General features: G+C 33.7%; 2 protein-coding genes across 6 annotated transcripts in view; one reads left to right on the top strand and one right to left on the bottom strand.

The window, feature by feature from the left end:
• Positions 1-22,943, top strand: part of Fas1 (fasciclin 1 Fas1 domain-containing) — a 385,067-nt gene that overhangs the window by 220,563 nt on the left and 141,561 nt on the right. The gene's annotated exons all lie outside the window — the stretch shown is intronic.
• Positions 1-22,943, bottom strand: part of Orc3 (origin recognition complex subunit 3) — a 234,957-nt gene that overhangs the window by 174,207 nt on the left and 37,807 nt on the right. The window contains exon 13 of one of the 2 annotated variants that reach the window (XM_076621244.1): positions 20,579-21,042. The exons of the other annotated variant lie outside the window; for it this stretch is intronic. Coding sequence (XP_076477359.1) covers positions 20,986-21,042 — 57 coding nt within the window. The 3' untranslated portion in view covers positions 20,579-20,985. Of the gene's footprint in view, positions 1-20,578; positions 21,043-22,943 lie in introns of those variants that run through there. 2 annotated transcript variants of the gene reach the window in all.

Here is a 22,943-nt window from a genome sequence, read left to right as displayed (position 1 = left end):
GCTGTTCGCCGTTTTACAAACCGCAAACCGATTGTCGTAATCGTTTCTGCTGCAGGTCCACGAGTAAAACAATCCCACCGAATGAAACATGTTGCCAGCGGGCAATCCGTTGCGTGCAGGACGATAGTTCAGACGAGTAAAAATTACCGTGCCGCGTAAACTGTGCGCGGTATTTCGGCGAAATTCTCGATTTCGATTCGAACTAGCTTGAAGGGGATATGCAAATAGAAGAGATAGCGGATCCAATAACACGGCGCGTTGGCTGGCAGGGTGCGAAAACATTTTAACGCGTAATTATCGTGGCGGAATGTAATCAGCTATTCGTTTCACGGCGTTGCACGTAATTAAATTATAACACACATTGATCTAGAGACTCTTATCTCGGCTAATTATTTAATTACGTTCGTGTGCAATTCGCGAATGATTGAAAATGCTGCTATATTCTACGCGTCCTGTCATTAATAAAATATTTCGCGCTTTAATGCAGCCCTGTTTGTGGAAATATAAAGAGAAAAGAGAGAAAGGGGATGGTGGATATTGAAAATTAAATTCGTAGTCAATGATCGAGGAATTTTATAAGTATCGTGGAGTGATTTGAAAATTTGGACTTACATTCGCTCAGATTAAAAACGATTTAATTCATTTTTATTTTTTTCTACAGATTTTCGTATTCGCTGTCGAAACAAATTTCTATATATATATATATATTTAATCTAATATGATTTAATTTAACGAGATTTAATTCCTTTTTACAAATTTTTGAATTTTCTGTTTAAATGAATTTATGATTAATTCTGAAATGTTATCCAATTAACGAGTTAAGAATTTTTTAAATAAAAAAAATATAAATAGTTTATTAAAAAGGAAGATGACAGATAATGAAAGAAGAAATATTTTCGCTGCTACCAATAATGTAAAAAGAGTAAAGCCAAAGAATTTACGAACGCGTCGCAAGTAGGTACTTTTGAAAGTTCTGATCGCTGTACTCGTTTGATATGGTTGCTATTAGTTTTACTTTCCCCCTTTCCATTCGGGAAAAACGAACGAAGTAGTGGAGCTCGAAGAAAATTTCATGATATTAAGTGCTGAATTGTTTAGTTATAAAGGAGAAACTTAATAAGTGAACTTTGTTATATGCTTCAGGGAAGTTAAAAGTTATGATATGTACGAGAAATAAACGTTATAATATAATAACCGCTAAATTAAAATATCTTAGAAACTAAACATTTGTCGAGCATATCGTGTAACTAGCTTAATACTTTTCTATATAATATTACGAAGTGAACCTACATATAATTCTATTTAACAGAAATACTAACTTTTAAACTGTGCTTAACGATGAAAATAAATAAATTTCATAAATGTACCTTTTCTAAGATTTTCAAAAACAAAATCTTTTTTTCAAATTCTACGAAATACATAGAAAAGTTTCAATCATCTGATTAGTGAACGAATGGATCGCGTCTATCGTTGTATCACACATCTGTTAACGGCCAGTTGTCCACGTGCACAATCAGTGAACAAAAAAAAGTGACCAACGCTATTCTATTTACATGCCTTCGGGCGTAATTCATCATTTTTAGTATTAGTCTCGTAGTAGGGGGTCGCCTGGCTACAGGCGATTTACGGTTCGGTGGCAGCTGTCAACCGAAGAAATCTTCGACGGTTGCACTGTGACACCAAAGCCGAACATGTTGTTCCAGAAAGTTGTCTTCAAGAAATCAGCCACGCGTTCCAATAAAAAGGAAACTTTCTGAACGGGAGAAAAGTTGATTCGTTATCCCAAAAATCGTGTTATTGAAATCCTTGAAGAGGTTAAAGGATAGGAATTTCGAGTTGAAGAATATTGAAAAAGAAAAATCAAAAAATGTGAATATTGCGAATATACTGTGACTTTTTGGATAGGTAAAATTTGTACCAATATAATGTAATATATCGATGTAATAATATAATTATTTTGGATTAGCCCATTCGTTGTAATTAATAACCTCTAACTACGTTAACACGATTTTCTCGTAAATTATGTGTCTATTACACCCCACTCGTATGGATCGTGAATTATTTCGAAATGAAATAAATTTGCACGTGCTAGGAAATACAAATTACATTTTAATATCTAAATATCACTGGAGGAACAATTAGTAGCGTATTAAACTGCGTCATTAACCCGCTTGTTAAGGTTTGTGAATGATTTATATACTTTCGGAAATTTACAATAATTTCATAAATTAACGGTCACAATAATTTCATTAAATCTTTAAAATGATGACTGAGTTAAATGTACATATTTAAGGCTAATATTCCTTTACAGATTAATATAGATTACACAAAACCAATCTGTTGTATACCAATCCAACAATCATAATCTGCAGACTAATGGATCTTACGCGTCACATCGTGAATTTTTTCAGTGACTCTATGTCAAACATCAAGTAATCTCTGACGCAAATGCTTTGGTTTTATAACACTTCAATACTAGTTATTTTTTATTTTACCACTGCTTCATTTTTTTGTATTATTTTAAAGCATAGTCCAATGGTATGTTTTGTGCCTCTTCTCTTCAAACAATAATCGAAGCTTTTCTATATACATAAGTGAATAAGTACATGCATAAAATAAAAAATTCACGATAAAAAATAAGCATCGAAGCAGATGTGCTTCGAGTGAATACTTCATTGTTGAATAGCGAGTTTCAAATTCATTCAACGTTTATTATGAAATTATTTTCGTTATAGCAAATGTTATCTTTCTTAGAAACTCTTTCGTTACAAATTACATTTATTTCACTAAAGAATTAATTTTGGGAGAAATTAATTTTTAATTTTAAGAATTAATTTTAACCAAAAGGGAACACAATAAAATCTTTCCATACGAAGAAGATTATAACAGTTCCATTTCTAAGACAAAGAAAATTATGATTAATTTTTTATTTGCGATAAACTTATGACGAGCGGCACCCTTTTATTCTAATAAGATAAATGATAACTGCTAATTACTATGATTAAATTTATCATAGTGGTAATGCAATATAATCTTTCAACGAAAAGCAAATAAAAGAAATCACAAAGTATATTTCCCAAATCATATTGGACGTAACAATGACAACAACAAATTTTTGACAAGAACCTTGTGTCTCCGGTTCTTTTACCGGATATCAAGCTTTTGTGCACTTGGTTCTAGAAGTACACCTGCAGTCTTCTATCTGTTTTCACTGCTTCCAATCCAATCTCTTTCCTCTGTCACCTTTTTTTGGCTTGGATATTCCTCTTGCCGATCCGTCGAAGCTTCGACGACGAGAAAAAGGACGAACGGATGAGCAGAATGGACGGATTATGATCGGATAACCCAGACCAGACTTGGATTTTCTATGAGCGCGGATTTGCTGACCTCGTTTAAATCTTTCCAACCCTTATTATTTTGTCCCTATGGGCGTCAGCACTTCGCAAATTACTTTACGCGTGACCCGAGAGTAAGATGTTTGTGAGAATGTACGATTATGTGCTATGAAGACGCGCAGCAAATGTAACACCCTTATATCATCTCAGATACAGAAACCTTGCAATTCTAGAATTTCGTGCAAGACTCGTTTTCTGGCAGAGATTAGAAAATTTTTTAACCACAAAGAGGTACAACTGAATCCTCTCATTCGAAAATAAAAAATTGTGATTGCTTCTTTCTTTATAAGAAAAAAGAAAATTCTGATTAATTGTGAGGATTAATTTACCAATTAAGGAAAATGAATTCACTTAAGCAAACAATTTTTGTCATACAGTGTTATTTCTATAACCATACCATTATAATACACATTATAATAAAAAAACCTGTTACTTTGTAATTCAATTTTTGTTTATATATTGTCATTATATACCATATATCATAGTCGTCATTATCAGATACGAAATTTCCACTAGATGAGCAAAAATGTTTTCTATTATATTATATACACGATCTAAGTGCAAGAGAACAACCGATGTCTCTTGAATTTATAGATACTATTTTTCTCTGTTAAAATATTTTTAAATGTACCTTTTTCATCCAGATTTAAAGCACTACCAAGACACTTAATCCCCCCTCCCCCGGTATGGAACGTGTTAAACACAAACCAGAGCGTTCCTGGAATAATTACGTTTAGCAAGTTAAATCGTACAGTTCTTCATCAACCCCTCTGCAAATTTATACGCAACTCTCGGCATAACAAAATTTTCCCCAGTGGAACAGTGGTCAGGATGGTGTACCACGAATACAAGACAACTAGGAGCACATACGACCAACAGAAAGAAAAAACATATGTACAATGAAATTCTCGTATCTGCTATTTGAATTACCAGAGTTTCATATAATCTTCATTGATTCAATTACGAAAGGTTTAAGTGTTATATTACGACTGATTGGTTTTATTATCATATAAAAGAGGTGTTTTTCAACAAGACAATATTCGATCTGGGTTGGATGTGTAGTACAATAAAAATGTCAGACCTCAATTGAAACGCTGAATCCCATCCGCTTACTGTAATGCATATTATTTATTATTAATTTGTAGAAAATCGTCTAACAATCAACTTTATACAAAAAAACGAGATAGTTTCAAATTTTGCAAAAACCATTTGATACAATTAATCTTCAAGAAGGATAGAAGATTCTTCGAAAAATAATTGTAAAATTAGCCAACAAATGGCAAATTGTCAGCAGAAAGGAAGTGCGTAGATTTTCGAATAAAATTGTAATTCTGTGGAAATTAAATTGACACTAAATTTTTCTTCAAATTTCGTTATGAATTCTTCCAACAATCTAATACAAATAGCTCAAAATTTCTGAATACTTATAACCAGTTATATAATTCATATCACATTTAATATAATTAAGATAGACAAAAACCTGTCCTGTAATTACAAAATGAAGTTGAAGATTAAATTATATTATGTTTCGAAGATTTTATTACGAACGTACTTTATTGAAGCTAATACTGAAAATTAGCGAATGTTCTAATGCTTAGAGGAATATATATCATATTTGTGTAACTCGAAAATGACGAACACGTGGATGCTTGTAAGACTGTCTAATGGGAGAAGTCTCTGCGCCATTAAAACTATGGTGTAGAGTTCGTCGACCCTCGGTTTCGGAAACAACAGCGGCGCGGAAATGAAAGAAGGCCAATGGGAGGAATGAAGGAAAAGAAGAAAGCAGGATTTCGCCGAGGCGTGCGCGGAATATCGCGGAGTTGTACGGCTGGCGCAAAAAGGAAAACAAATTAGCTCGCTCAAAGAAACGTGCTCCACGGTATATTAGACTCCAGGAGAATTCCATACAGTTGGGACCATGGAGACGGTGGAATGTTGCTGGTTTCAACCGGATGTTACATTATATAGATGATATCGGATACAGAGGAATTAGATTGGCCAAGTTGGAAACAAAATAAATCCGCGGTCTCGTTTTTCTCATCCCCCGGGAAAAGCCCGAAAGGACAGGAAAGATATTCTGATTGCTTTGTCACTTTAAAACCTGGGAAACTTGTCTCAGAATTATTTAACTCCTTGATACTGAAATTTTCTTTGTTTTTTGTTGCGAGAATGAGGGAGACAATCAATTGTCGTTCTTTTATTTTTATAGAAGAACTGGAAATTATTAATATTCGGATTCATTCCAAAACCTCAACAACGGACAATATAATTTACCTGATCTTCATGAAACATAACTTTAAAAAGAATGTTATAATTATAATTCTTGTAACCTACAATTAACCTACAATTCTTTTACTAATTCAGGAGAGAAATCGATTACGTAGTCGTAATCCATAAACCGTAGACTCGTCACGGAATAAAAGAGGCAAGGCCACTAAACTCACATAAATCGGCATTAGAATGCATAATCACCTCTTGGCCGCTGATTAATTCTTCGTAGCTTGGTCTAAGAGCAGCTCGGCTTGATTTATAGTCCCGTTTACCTCCAATGGAAATCTCGGTCCGTCTAGCACCCTTCGCAGCGAGACTTTAACGGCAAAAGGGCAACGGATCTTTCGCTGAAAGGTTGCGCTACCCTTTTCAACAGAGGGTGGAAGGGAGGTTCTGCAATACACAGACTTCGGTAACAATGCCCTCTCGCTTCTCGAGCCACGAATCCCTCGTTCTTCTTCTATTTTTGAGGGTAAGAGCGATGGCTTTCACCCTTTTTCACGAAAGGCCTGGCGCGTGTACAAAGTGACGCATTTCTCTTCCTTTTGCCTCCTTCCATTGATTTTCTTCCTTTTTTTCTCTTTCTTTTCCTTTTTCTTTGCGCCCATGGCATTTCGTCTTCGCTAAAACGTCTGTTTACTCGTTCATTATTCCGTTGAACACCTTTTAGATGACTGTCATAGCTAAGTTCTAATTTCCCGATCGAATATCTAGACTTTTTCACTTCGTTGCAATGTAGATATAGTTAATAGAAGTAAAAGTTAGAAGTAAAAAACAATTTTGCATTTCTTATAAAACCGTAGGAATTCAATTAATGATTAATTAATTATTAAGTACTAGGTCCACTTCCACGTAGCTAGCTTTTAAGATCAAAATATCTTGCCGTATCATATTTTTGCATACACTATGTGTTACACCATTCTTCCTACTATTCTTTCGTATACATTTCATCGATTTGACAAATTCATTTCTCCTCTCTTAAGACTAAATTCTATTACTAATATCAGAATCAATAATTTTTTCTTTCATTACTAATCTCTATCAAACACTTTATTATCGATTTGCAGACTTTTGAAATTCTCATTGAGGGTCAATGACATTAATCTCTTAACTTTAATATTCCTAAATGTTCTTCGTTAATACCCCTTCATGAGTCGTTCCTTCAGTTTCTATCTTTAAAACGACATTTCGTTACGAATATTAGATTCAGTACGCCTACATCAACATAAGCAGACAAGTCCCGAGTGAACTGGGAACTAACCCAATCGCGGGAACGGAAAATTACATCGACGCGACGCCCGCTGGATTATTTAGTTGGAAGAAAGTTCCCGCGTCCTAATATCAGAGCGCTGTTGAATTGACAGGTCTCGTACACTCGACAATGCGACGACGGATTTATTTTCAACTTCATCAAAATTTCCCTCGATACCAACGAATTCCGACAACTACACCGTGCTATCCAAGTACGACGAGAAATTGACAGAAGACACGTAAAAAGAAGGTCATTTTCTCCCTGTGATCGTTCTTCGAGGATTTTTGAAGCTTGCTTCCGGTTTCACGATGGCGTAAGCTGGCCGACGATTCGTTCTTCCGATATATTTATGCCGTGACGATCAAATTGATTTAGAACCCTCGCGGCAAATTCGACCAATACGCGGTGCAAGCTGCTTAAAAGCCGAGTAAATAAACGCATCCCTCGTGCCAATAACGTGCCACGAATCCCGGACCCAATGTCGAGGGGAAAATGTGGTAGGGTGAAACCTCTTACGGGGATGAAACTCGATTTGCGTCGAACCCTTCGTCTCTCGATCGGTTCAAGGGGATACCTGGCAACGGTAAACAAGAGAGCATGCGTCGCCAGAGATTCCTTTAAATTGCTCGGAATAACTCTTAAGCGATTCTCTCCTACGTTCTTTAATAAATCATGATGTTTAGTATCGAGTATTATGATATTTATAATTCTATTATTATAATTGTAATATGGTGATACGAACATGGTATTTTATAAAATTATAATTATATTAGTATGGTTATAATGTAGTAATATAAATATGTATGTCCTTGATTTGGAGAAGTAGTATGAGAATATTATCGAAAGATGTGAATCGATATCTTGATAAAAGATGAATTTTTATTTTAGATAAACTCGTAACTTTATGAGCACCATTAAGGAAATGGAATTTAAACGAAGATCAATAGAATCTAAAGATTTATGTATTTCATCTCTTAGATATTGTAATGACTTCGGATTATTTTCGATAATTGTTAATTAAATAATTTGTGTATTTTTGTGTGTTATGAGTTTTCTGTCATTTTTTTTTTTTTTTTTTTACAGCTTCATAAACGTATGAATATTCATTATCTGGTAAGAATTTTAATGAAAAGTTGATATAAATGGTCGGTAAAGGTTTAGATGAATGTGATAATATTCCATTTTTTCTGTCATTCATATTTTATGCAAAAATATTTACAGTCTGACAATAACACATACAGTTGATTAACAAGATCATTGTACCTTCTGAAGAGTCACAAACATGTAATTTATGTGATCGTAATAGTCTGTAAAATTTTCCTTTGTGGATCTCGTGATGCGCGTGCTCAATTTAAAAGATTAAAGGGGCGTTTTTACATGGTGTTTAATGTGTACTGCTGCTGTCATCTCTGTAAAAGTTTCTTTTATGAATTAATGGTACTATATTCAAAGCATGTTTTAAGCTATGTTTAAATTTAAATAGTTTTATCTTAAGAATAAATTACTATAAATCAATTACAATAGTACCACATGGAGAAGCAATTAGCAATAAACGTAATTCAGTGTTATGTCACAGTCTAGGAAAGTACGAATTGAGTTAACTCACAGTAATGAGTGCAATATCATTGGCAGTAGTTTGGTTTTCATTAACGTTATTAAGCAACTTCGACGACTGGTATTTCAGTTTTTATTTAAATGAGGAGTAATTTACCTACGAGAATAATTAAAATAATGTAATTGTAGCTAATGAAGATAGCCTTTGATGTTCCACTAATAATGTGAAATTGTTGTTCCATAAAGTCGATATTGTAATTGTATTGCCTTGTCTCAGTAAAGAACGTCTGTAATTGTTCTTATACATTTGAGCAATTGTTAGATAATGTTTCCCCTTTTATAGATGTTAAAAAAGAAGTCAATAATTTCTGTTGAGAAAATGAGCAAAGAATTTCATAAGAGTTTTGTATTAAACGTCATTTAATTAATAATTTGATAATTTTAGACTTAGAATTCATGAGTAATTAACATCAAACAAAATATTATATAGAAGTTGTAAATGAAATTATGAATATTTCTATTAAATTCTTCTATGTTTTAAAAAATTAAAAAAATCTAAAGATTACATAAAAAATTGAAGATTTATTTTTGGGAACAGATTATTTTTGTTTGACTCAATAGTTTAGATGATAAAATTAATAATAATGAAATAAGAAAAAATCAAATCTCCTATTAATGAAACAATAGTTTTTTAATTATTGAAATATTTTATGTAATTAATAAAATTAGATTAACAAATTTATTTAAGAAGGCGTATGTGTAATGAGCTATTGAAAATTTTGGTAAATGGATCGATATTAGCAGACAACCGAGAGATACCATACTTAAGTTTATGCAACTATTTACGTAACCATAGACCTAAATTAATGAACACAAAGGATCATAATATTTCTCCAATATTATCAAACATACCTAAATTTCAGTACATGTACAATCTAATCACCTATCTAAACCTACGCCCTCCTCATTTAAGGTTTCTAATTTGATTACTTCCATACATTCATATTCTTATGAAGATAATTAAAAAAAAAAGATAGAACCTAGATAAAAAATTGTTTCATCTACTAAATGTTATAGCGAATATTATACTTTAAACGCATACGTCGTATATAATATTTTTACCTATTATATATGCATTTCGTATATTTTTGCATCCTCAAGCTTCCCATGGATGCATGAAAATCCACAATCCACTTATAACAGTAAACGTAGAACGTTATTTTATAAAAACTAAAAGTTACCATTACGATCCTCAAACATATTTCTGTGTTTCCAACAGAGACCTAAATATGTTACGTCGAGAAAAATTCACAAAGTCCAATGCATGAAGACAGGTTTCCACACAGTAGATTTACATCGAACCGATCTGCAAACGTTCTCGACAAAGTGCTGGGTAAATAAGAGGTATACGTGGTTACCAACAAGAACGTGGGCTCTCGAATTGATGGTAAGCAATCGGAAAGGCGCAGCTTTCGATGTTCGAAGTCAAAGCTTTCTGGTAACCGAGCCGACGAAACGACGAAGAAGAAATCGAACGGGTGGAAACTAGTCTTTTCAGCGAAGCCACAATCAGTTCAAATCGTTCAATAAATCAAACTCAGCGAAGTTTTAATTGATCGAGACCGGTTCGAAAGTAGTTGGTGTCTGTCTCTTTCTTGTTCCCAGCTGTTCTCCAAGGCATTTTTCGTACTACTTCTCTTTGCTACTCTTTCGGCTATCGGTGCCCCGAGAAATGGATGGGTTACAGTAACTCGGTAGTAGCCGGTGACCCTCTCGATTAAAGTTGCCAACCGGTAACGACTTTCCGCATTTTCAAAGCTTTCGATGCTGCCCCAATTAACTTTATAACGATTCGACGAAAGGGCTCTTTAAATTCACGTTCGCGTAGTTTTCAAGATTCTTTGCCCGTAATCAGGAAGAAGTATGGTACGGATAGCTTTGTTTAAGAACTGTGCCACGTATATGGGTAAACAATAAGCGAAATTATGCTTATTAGCTTCTTCTTCTGGGTCGTGATTTATTATTGGAGCTATGGATGGTTTGATTATTTGTATGGTAATTGGCTTATATATAGGTTGATATACAATAAGGTATTCTAGGCTTTTTTTGACAATGTTAATGTTTTAAAAGCAGTAGTATAATAGATATTTTATGAGTTAAGGTTATTTGGATCAAGTTAAACAATTTGTTTGTAATTCGTCAAATGTGATTGCCAGCAACTTCTTAACCATCTACATATATCTGAAAACAGACTCGTTGTTAGTGGCATCTCTGCAATTGACACGGGCGGTTTCAGAAAGTAATGGAGTCTATTACAGTGGAATTATATTATGCACGTTTACATCTTGTCAAGACTAACAAGTTCAACCAATGTTAATATTTTGTGTTGTAATTATCATAATTCAGTAACGTGTGTATATTGTTTTATGTTTGAAAGTTACTTTGTTATGCATATTATTAGTTTTCACATAGTTAAACATTTACATAAGAATGATCCTCGGACTATTTGAGTGGCAGTTAAATTAGAAAGTCGTAAAAAGAAGTAAAATAACGATGAAATAGCAAGGACTGACTTTTTTATTCGTTTATCCACGTATCTACCATTTTAAAATCTTGTACAGATAAAATCTACCAGCCTCTCTTTTTTAATGAAGGTACAATATTTTTCCCCTACACTTGTTAAGCGAAAGAAACATTTGATCCCGAAAGTCGCGGGAAAAGCCGATTATTTCTTTCGAACAGAGCCGATTCGCTTGATTCAAGTGGAAAATTTTCAGGAATATCGGAAGCGGAAAGGGGGAACGGGATTCGGCGTGGTCAAATGAAAGCTGAGAAAACAAGGAAGGGGGTGTTCGAGAACTCAGAAAAAAGCATAAGGGACAGACTGTAAAACGTAGAAAACGAGTAAACAAGAGAGAGGGCAAGAAAAGAAACTCAGTTGAACAAATAGAAACAGTCGCGATGCGTGGAGCGCGCGCGATGTAAACAGCGAATGTAAATGGAAAAGCATTGTTCGAAGCTGAAATAAAAAAAAAAGAAGAGGGTGTGGAAAAGAGAGACGCAGAGGAACGCGGCCGACACAACATTTGCCGCAAGCCTGAATCGTGATCGCGATCGATCGCATTGGAACAACACGCGTCGGTCATTGGCACCGATCAACTGCGATCGTCGAATAACGACGACTGATCGTCGATGCATCTTTCATAAATATTCAAATGTTTGTACAAACCACAGAAGCGTATTTAGTGCATGTACCGCTGCCTTCAATGGTGCGGGACAGGTACGTCGATAATGAAGATAAACGAGGAGTGAAATTCCTCGTGGGAACAACAGATCGTTCTCGATGGGGTGGTACTCACACTGCAATAATATAGGTCACTGCTACTAGGATAAATTACAGAACGCTTTTGATAGGATCTCCTTCTATTTGGTATAATTGCGCGACTGTTTATCGTACGTAAATTTTTTGAAGGCATAGTAACAGGAATAAGATCGTTTCCAATATTTTCTTATTCGTCCATTATTTATCGTGAATCATCGAACGAGTTCGAATTTTAGATTTCATTTTGAAATTGATCAAGTTAACTTAGATACGCCTAAACGTGATTTAAAGACAATGGCATGTTATTTATCATTTGTTAAGAAAAAAGAAAAAAAGGAAGCTGATATTTCGACAAAAAGACGTAATCATTCGTTGAATATATTAAACTATCCTGCGTTAATTGCAATATATTATTACAACTTTACATGAATTATCATTATAGATTGATTATATATAAATTATTACATTTAAGTATTATATTTAGTTAATTATGCGAATCATGCTGTTAAATATGCGAATTATGGATGAATTGTACGAATTCTATAAATTATAATTGTAATGTTCTCTGTTAAACGTTACAACATTATAAATCGCTAGATTATATACATTTTACATTTTCTTCTTGTTACTTATCGTTGCAATTGCCATACAGCGAACAGACGATATTCTGAGAACACAGTATATAGTGAACTAAAATGGACTGAAATATGAGGCGTCACGTTCGTGATTGCTATTTTGTAGCACAAGTTTTTTTTCCTGTGACCGCAAAAATGGCTGCAGGGTGACAACGCCAGTTCTGTGTTTTGATTCGAAACGACGACAAAAATACTGTTGCCTACATTCAAAGTTCTCGTTATACAAACTTGCACCTTTGAAACTGTCCAGTAGGCACAACAAGAACGCGTTTGGACAATCGAATAAACAGTTTCGTTGCGTACGTGAACGCTAAAAGAAACTAAATACGCATAATGAAACGCGTGTTAAATTATTAAACAAAAATTGGATGTTTCCCAGTTAATTCGTATATTTGAGGAATATATTTATTTTAAAGCTGTAAATATGATGTGCTGTTGAGCTTTTGAGTGAAAAATTACGTGCTTACGTTGAATTTGTTGTGCGCTTTCTCGTTTTTCGGGCAATTAATTTGGACAGTTTAATCAATTATGACGTTCTTCATAAAGTGATAAAAGTTACCAGAAACATTATTTTATAAAATCTCTTAAAAACACATTTTTGTGTTGCTTGATACTGTGTATTTTAAAATCAAAATATTTATCATTGACATAAAAATATGTTATGGTAAAGTTTAAATGTATCCAGTCGTGTTAGGTAATTATTGGATTTAGTAGAATTCGAAATTTATTTCCCACAAACGTTTCTTATTGCATTCTACAGCGATGATTTAACAATTTGCCAATTACAAAACCATTTTTATGTAAACGAACAATAACTGCATAAAACTCGCAAATTATATTAATTGTAAGCAATTGTACTACTATAATTTCGTTATAATTTACGTCTTGAATTAATTCTTCAAATAAATTCCTAATTTTAGAGAGTAAAGTACTATAAAATACTCATCCATTTAGTACTACAATGCTATGATATACTGTACTATATCAGCTGAACAATAAAATATATGTTACAGTATAAATTCAGAACGAAGAAATTTACAATACAAAGTATATGATAGCTTTATGTTTCTACTATATTTTGGGAAAATTAAAAAGCTGCTGGTGCATACAACAACAAAAAAAAAAAACACACCCCGTACGTTTCTTTCAGTTGTTTGCAGTATGTAACATAAAGTAAGTAACATACGAGAACATTAGATACTTTTGAAAATTCAGGCAATGTTTTAAATTACAAAACAATACATGTAAAATTTCGTGGCTCCGATTTCCACGCGCTCACAAGATGGAAAGACCAACTTTGCGTTTCGAAGCATAACAAAACTGCCACTGATTCCGCAGGGAGGAAATTATTCTAACTACGACTATATCCATAACCATACGCCGTAAACGGTGGAAATTATTGGACAGTTTCGAATAAAAGTTTGAAATGTGAAATTTCTCGAAACTGGTATACATTGGACTTGGATATTGCTATAAATTTGTAAAACGGAGGTAGTTCAAGTGAGATGTAACCGCGAGGAAAATGAAAATAGCTGAAAAGGGAATATTTGTGACTCGTGAATTCAGTTATTCTAGAACTCTGAAAATAAATTAAGAAAATTGATCGATGATTTGGTAATCGTAATTCTATGCTAACTTCTACGATTAATTTACAGATATATATATTGATTCTTGAAAAATATGAAAGATATCGCTATGTAATTTTCTGCTTGTCTTGTAATTATTTTATATTCTAGAAAGAATAACATTGTTACGTGATTTCTCTGACTTCTCTTTAAATTTTGCCGATTTTCCATTTCTAACATATCTTTTATTTACAGTTTCATCATACAGTATTGATAGACAATTTTATACAGTGTACGATATTCTTGGAATATTCATTTCAGTGTGGTCTCAGTGTGTAAAGTTCCGGAATCAACTGATTGTTTTTCTATTTAATCAATATTTCGGATGGTGGTGAAAATCGATCACCGTTTTAATTGTCTGCCACGATATACATTGGTATTTATACATACGCTGACGTTCCGAATTGTCGTCGTCGAATATTCGTAACAATATTTTAATAATTACAAGTATTTATGCATTTATGAAATAAATTTGAATACGCAAAAATAAAAAGTATACATATATATATTTATAAGGGAAACAATTATGACAGAATCGTTTTTGAATCACATAGACTTTTTAATATCTCATGCTATGTTGAATTACATCCTGTTTGTCCCTCAAAACACCTGAAAGTTCTTTTGTTTGATATCATAAATGTTTTCGAGTGAAAATGCTTTGTATGTTTGCCGTAGATGTTTGCGGTACTCCTGCCATTTTCCAAGTTTTTAAAGCATCTCTTGTTTCATTTTAATAGTTAATATCAAAAGTCTCCTCTTTGATGTTGTTATACACGAGGTGTTAACGAATGTAATAATAATGAAAAAGTAAAGTAATGAAAGAAAAATACTGTTCCAGTAATACAACGTCTGGGTAGTGGATGTTTGAATACTAAATATCCTGCTGGATAAAGTGTTTTAATTATGAAGAAATATTTTCTTTATAAGGTATACCATAATTATGTATAAATAATGTGACGAATAAAAGAATCACCAATCCTAACTCAATGAAAAATGAAAGAAGAAAGGTAAGAATATTATATCTCCTAAAATATAAAATAATGTTCGTTAAAAACGAAAGTGAATATTCCATTAATCGAAAATTTCTTGGTTTCTTGATTCGGAAGCTTATGGCTTTCTATTAATTCAGATACTAGAGACTGTAGCATGGCTTCTAGCAGTGAACATCTCAGCCACTTGGTGCGGCTGTGTCAACACTAGAATAGAGAGAACCATTACCGCTAAAAGCTTTGAATTCAAATGCTTTATGTTTCAAACGCGGCATGATTCGTGACATTGGTTATTCACGAGGCTAATGAAGGAAAAATAAATATCTGGCGGAGCGATGGTGATTAAAACGAATCGTAAAACAAAGCTAGCGTGAACAACTGAAAAAATAATTTACGCGGGGAGCGTTGTATCCTAGAGATAAAAAAGTACGAATTTTCCGCGGAGACTAGAATGTGGATAAAATGTTGAAAAACAAATCCTAAGGATCGTAAAATTTGCTGAAAAAAAATGTCAAATCTTCCTTTTTCATATTTAACAGAATAGTGGCGGTAATCTTATTGTATCAAATTTTAAACTCTTATTAACACATATTGTACTGTTCTTTTGTTAGCAAAGCTTTTTAGTCTCTGTAAAAGTTCTTGTAATTCAATTTTGAAGTTCACTTTACAAGGATTTTAGCTGAAAATGTACTCGATATTTCGATATAAAATTCTTATTGAAAATTATTTCAGATTTTTATTTTCTATTTTTGAATTTTATTCTTTGGTGAAATAGTATGAAACGACCCGATAAAATGATTTGATGAAATGATACGGATTATAGGTAGTTTCTCCCAATTTATAGAAAGATTGCAGGAATATATGTTTGAACTTCTATTTTCCATTTGGCCAGATTATACGTGATCGGATTTTTCACGCGAGTAAAGCTGCGCGACGCATTGTCTACTTGAATAGTGGTTTTACCAGAATGAACGCTATATTGATCTACACTTGTTAAATCAGTGCAATTCGTCAAGCGAAACGTTCCAGAAAACGTAAATCTTATATTCAATAACGATTCCTATGATTCCACCTGTAGTATACCAAAAAAGTCTCACGAATGCTTTAGGATTACCGAGAAAAATTCGATGTATCGGTATCCTCACATCTAATGAAAGATATTACAAATTTTTAAAAACGGATTACATTAAATAATATCGCAATTTGTTAAATATTTTTTAAATCTCCTATTAAAAATTAGTAAATGAAACGGGGAAACGAATGAAAAATCGTTATTGTGAAATTTGGACGGTATTATGAATCTAAATATTATCGATCGTCTGACAGAAGCATCCGGCATTCGAAAAATTAATGGCCGCTTAAAAAGTTTGTTGTTTTCTCGGCGGCCAGATTCACATGGGCCTAAAGAAAAACAATAAAATGATTGTTAATGGTCGCAGGCTGCCCTGGTTTGGCAATTTCGGACGGACACTTAACCCCGTCGCTCATTAACTATTTGGATCGCGCTGATTATGCCACTAATTAGTAATCAATATTCAGTATGACCATTAAAGCCACGGAATATCGATACCAGTAATGCTCCTCCGCTTCCGAAGCCTGCTAATGCGACCGTTAAGCGAAGGAAGCCTTCCGAAATAATCGTAATAGCGCTTCCGCATTCAGATTCGCAACACGCGTTCGACGCGGATGACATTTAATGTTGTGTAGTGGTACGCGTGTCGAATGATCGAAATTCCTGTGAATAGTCCCGTAGGAGTTATATGATTCCGATAGATTCCATCTTTCTTTTTCATAAATTAATTTGTAGATCTTTTGTAGGTCTCATCACGAATATTTTTTTAACGCGAGAACTACACGTATGCTATTTGCAGTTCAATATTTAAGAAATTATATGAGATAAATAAACAAATAGAATATTAATGATGATTAAAGATTGCAATCTAACACAACCTAAAATATCTTTTTGATTAGTCTTATATTTAGTTAAAATAGTTAAGAATATTAAGACTTTAGACTACGAATGTTAATACTAGAAATTTTTATAAAGGAAATTCACCGCAGAAAAACACGACTGGATGATTTTATTGTTTTTCTGATTCTAATCTCGGTGTATGATCTCACAGGACAATTAAAAAAAACTATTAATCTTCCTCCTTCTAAAAAATAAGTTATTATTCATAACGAAATTACACCGCGAATGAAATATTAATCTGTTAAATTGAATTGTGACTTCAAACGAAGCAGACTGATTTCGAACAATTCCATTTATACGAGACAGCGAGCAATCAATCCGAATACAGTTTTGGCAGTGTTAAGCTGTGCGACGATCATTTTCAAATTATCCATGCGTCATAGGCACAGTTTGAAACAGCCATCGGTCATCTCTCTTTTAAGGGTATTCCATCACGATGGCTGGCAAACAGGGAGAGAGGATTCATGAGATGTCACGCGAAACCTGGAGGATCTAGGGGAAACAGTGATGATGGTAGAGGGGTCGAATTTAAGGGGTCGTTTCGTTGGCGGCAGTCTGCGATTTTCCTTCACCCAGAATTCATTTCTTCAAGTTGTTTAGAAGGGGATGCGTCCTGTCGATGACTCACGAACGCGTTACGTGAATTTCCTGCCTTCGTATCTCGTGTCTGCCAGAAATTGCGAGCACAGATTATGAAATGTTATGGAAATCAAGGGTATCCCCTTGTCTGTTGATACATGAAATCGTAAGTAAGATCGATCGTGCAGACCGAATCTTGATTGCTTTGCTAGATAAATGTTACGTTCATGGTGTTGGGGCATCGGTGAATAGGAAATTTTGTTACTGATAGAAATTTTAGGGTGAAGCAAATTGATTATGTTCCATGATTATGTATATAACTTGATCATGTACGATGTTAAATGGAAAGTAGTTCGTCCAATCATCCTTCAATACATTCGTTAAATCACTCTATGCCAGTAAAATTCTATGTACAATTGGATAATAGTAGTTTTGCTCTAAGAGACGATTTCGTTTTTTATATAATAATACTGGATATTACACGTGTTTATAGGTATATGTTCAGAATATAATCAAACATAAGAATTTGTTTGCAGATTGATTTAATAAACGTAATATGTAATGCAAAATCTACGATTCATATCTACGAATCAGAAAATATAAGAATATTTAAACAAAACATATTAACAATATAGCTAGTGTTATATAGTAAAAACATGAAAATTTGTCTAACCACTCATTAAGAAGATATTAATGATTTTGTTGCAAGGAATTTTTGCATTAAATGCATCAATATATCGTGTCTGCAATTATAAAAATGGTGTAAGATATAGCTAGAATTAAAAATATAAATAAAGAAACCTCAGAAAAATTGCATTCATGCTGCATACGTCCTTAACCAGACCCAAATCCAGCTGTTAACAAGCTGCAGAACTTTAGGACTCTCACATTCTACTAAAAGTAGTACACAGAAATTCTCTAACTCTATCAAACATCGTATTTAATCACTTTGCCTTTGAACTATCCAAGTAGTAACGCAGTAAAATGCAACGTAGACACTGATGAAAGACTATATTATCTTGTTTGAACAACTTTATCCACAACGCGACGACAGAGCCTGCGAAAACAGAAAATGGCCACTGCTCTGTGCAAACTATGTCTCTGCGCGTGTAATGCGGACTTCGCAGCATTCGCCATACCCGCATTACCCTTCACGATGAAAAAATAAATGGGGGCGTGTTAGAGGATGGGGACGCGTCTCATTTCCGTCCTTGTGAAAATACTGGCTCGTTCTATCGCAGCAACTCAGAAGCACGAGTCTGCTATATAGACTTGACCCTTTGCTAACTTACCGACTCTATTTCATCGTTCTCCCCCTTTTCTCATACTCGGTCTTGTGTATCACGAAATGGTGCGACTTTCTTCTCGTTTCACTTTCACTCTCTATGCTCCGTTGAATTGTTCTTGCTGGCCACCTTGGTATTAATGTTCCCGAAGAACGAATGAGCGAACCTGTGATAAGGCACACGCAATGGCGGTCTTTAGCTGCAAACGATTTAGGGATGATAAGAATCCGGCTTTGCAGTTGTACAATGTAAACTTAGATGTATCGTTGACACGAACTTAAGTTGGAGGTTCGGTGGAATAAGAAGACTGTAGGAAATATTGGCTGCGTGAATTAATAAATTATTCGATGAGCTTGTAAGTACAATTGTAATTTCCAATGAAAAATTCTTGCTGCAATGCGTCTCTTTGGAAGCATACACGCAAATGTAGCTTGGTCCTTTTTTTCTTTAATTCGTCAGCAAATTTTATTTCATCTCTTCAGCAAGAAAAACAGAAAAGAAACAAAAACAAAGAATCTGGCAAAATTCTAATTAAAAGAAACAAACAAACATAACCATCTATTTTTAGACTATAATTGTATGCAAGATTTGATATTACAATGAACTAGAATACTCTTCAAAATGTTCATTATTGCTTCAAGGCCTGTTTGCACAATCTATATTAATACAAAAATGCAAAACAACCAATCAACACTGTCATCGAGTTATAGTGGAAAATTACAGATCAATTGAAATTCAAAAATATTTGAAATTCCATCTGACTGATTCAATTCAAGTCGACAACAGGAAGTTGTTTGCCCTCGTATTTCGTCTCTGTTGGCCATGCGCTTGCGGTACGATACCGCGCATATATATCGAAAACGCACCGGGAATGTATTATTTGCCACGTTATTGCATACTCCGTTGAGTCTCCTTTATTGTAGGTCGGTCAAGTGTACATTTGTTGGATATACATATAGACCGACAGGCAAAGATTCAAGGAGCCGGAACATTCGCCCTATTAATTTGCATACTACGTTATTGTCACGCGTGGATAATCTAACAGCGTTTCGTGAAATTACGCTAATAAAATGTTTCACGTACACTTTCCCTTATAATCTTCGACGCAATTTGTTAAATTGAATTTAAGGTAAATAAGTCGGCTCACAGATGAGTTTTACTAACGCATGCAAATAATATATGTAACCCTTATATTTCCATCAGATTATATTTTGCTTGATAGCAATGAACATTTAAACACTATTTTACAGAATGATTCTATATAATGTTTGAAATTATATGTACGAAGAAGTCCAAATAAGTAGTGCAAATAAATATTTGTCCATCCATTAATCGTCTGTTTTTTTTTTTTTTTTTAATTTCATCTGCTCCTGCTAAGTATGGTAATTTGAAAATACTATTTTATAAAATGCTTCCATATAATGATTCAAATTACATATATTTACATGTGTATAATGTACTATTCAAAAAATATCAAGTAAGTAGTACAGATCAATATTTGTGTATGTTTGAAATACATATCTTGTGCACCTCATTTTTGTTTCTAACTTTACCAACATAATTATGACACTCGTGTCTCATTACGGTACTAATTAAATTTCAAAAAATATTTTATAGAACCCACGTAATATATTTATGAAAGCTTTTCGTAATAAATGTCCAAATAAATGTACAAATAGCATTTTGTATACACAATTTTATACTTACAAGTTTGTTTCTCAAATTTTTATTAGTGGAATTGTTTCAATGCTTCCTCAATTGATTTCACGAGTCAACATTTGTGACTCGTAACAGGTTCAATGCGAAATATGACTGCGTAGTTTGCGAACAGACCACATCCGAGCAAATACTTAAAATTCTTCTCCCTTGTAGCTATATTTCAGTTCGGTAAACACAAAAATTCGGGATATTACACGAACGATACCATTCTCGTTGAATTTGTTGAGGGTTGCGCACCATTTGCTGTTCAATGTCGTCTCCGACGTTGCGACGCGATGCACATCTCGAGCGTGGCACGGATGCATTATTCGCCAGGTTACTGCACGCGTCGTTGAACCGACTCCATTGTAAATTGGTCTGGACGCGTTTGTTGGAATGGTTGCCTAAGGGCGAGAGGACACGGGGCTTACCGCGAAAAGTCCAGGCAAAGGGTGAACCCGCTGAAACGCGATAAAAGCCCTTATATTGAATACGTGGTTCACATTTCAATATCTCGATGCACGTACTCAATGCGTTATCGATACGTCTAGCCGCTGGCTCGAAGAAAGAGTGATGGACACATAGCAGACCATCTATACATAATCTTCTATCGTTACCGATATTTGCATATAATGTTACAAAGAGCAAGTGATCTCTTTTTACAAATATTTTTTTAATGATTGAACAAATAGAATTGGAAAATAGAACATAGGTAATTGTACAGTGACTATGAAATACTTCTTTAAGAATTAGACAAATGAAATTAGTAAATAGAACTTGAGTGTAGAGTGACTATGGTATGTTTCCTGATAAGTCACACTTTTATTTTGGTGAAATTATATTTAATTCAAAAAATTCTAATTTATCTATCGATGGCTTATGTTTGTATATGTAACTGCTAAACGATTAAGACGAGGGAAAGGATATGTAGACATTTTTCTATTTTGTTTCTCACGTAGAACACAACAAGGTAAGGTAAGCATTTTTCTGTCAAATTTTTCAATGTAATTTGAAAGACACACATTTTTCAAATGGAAATTCATATTTTTCCCCCCACAGAATCTAAAGATATTGAATATTTACTTTATACATTTTCTAAAATATTGTTCCTTATGTAAAAAAATACAATAATAACGTGGAAAATTCAAAATATAAATGAGAGAAATTGAAAAATTTAAGAGAAAGATATAGCGTAACCTAATTAAAGAATAAATTACTTAAAAAAGGGAGAAGGAGAAAAACAATCAAATCTTATGTAATGTGATAAAAATTTGAAAGGTATTAATCAAACTGTGATTAAACTACCAACGAATATTTTCATTTTATGAAAAGAATTCTTGTAAAAATTGCACTTTCATTAGTGTCCTATGTGATCCAATTTTCAGCTTGTCGTTGTTGATGTCGCATCCATGAGCTCAGATTACTTCGATTTCGTAAACAACCCCGTGCCACAATTTCAGGTCGTAAGCTTTGCCTGGTCCCTGTCTAGTTTACCAAAGGTTCAAGCGGATCGAAAATTTGACGTAATTTATCTCGGCTGATGAGATTCGTTGGATCCTCTAGTTGGTAACGTTAACGACCAATCGATCACTGTACCCAGTTTCCGTCAGAACGAATGACTTCTCTTTTCGTGACCAATAAATCGTTAACGCTAGAAATACCAGAGTTTATTTATACTACCCCTTTTAATATTTCTCTCAATTTCATAATTTCTTACTTTTGTGTCAGAGAATTTAATGTTGGTAATTTGTAATTTGTTATAAATAATAATAACTTGTTGTAAATAATATCAGTTAGATTGTACACGAAAGTCTATCCTAACTGTTTTCACAAGAATGTTGATCTTGCGCTGTTTTTTAAAGTGAAGATATTTAAATGCTACTTTATTTCCTAATTCGATATGATTGTATACTCTGATGTGATTTCATTATGAAATTAATTCCACAATATGACCATAATTTGCATGGCTATGATGTTTTATGTTCTCTTATTGAAGTTTGCTTGTTCTCGCGCACCTGATGAATGAACCCGTATTAATTGCCCGAAGTCACGACATGTCTCCATTACTCTGGAACTCTTTGTAAAAGAACAAGTGGACGGTACATATAAGAGAGAGACCAGAACAGAGCAGGGTAAAACAGTGTTTCATCGTTATTTTTCACAAATTGGCCACGCAACGCTTTGACCTGTAGCGAAAATTGAATCAGACCGTGTGTTCTGTTACAAAACGAGAAGGAAAATATCCATCGTACCGTGTTATCCGATTATTCGTTGCTGAATATTTTCCAATTTGCGATTTCCCATGTATGAATTAATTTTTTGTCTTCCAAAATCTAGGTAAAAAAATATTCTCTCTATATTT

This window comes from Bombus vancouverensis, chromosome 9 (assembly GCF_051014615.1).
Source record: "Bombus vancouverensis nearcticus chromosome 9, iyBomVanc1_principal, whole genome shotgun sequence".
Lineage (NCBI taxonomy): Eukaryota > Metazoa > Arthropoda > Insecta > Hymenoptera > Apidae > Bombus > Bombus vancouverensis.
The sequence above is the reverse complement of the archived record's forward strand: the minus strand, read 5'-3'. Positions and strand labels throughout refer to the sequence as shown.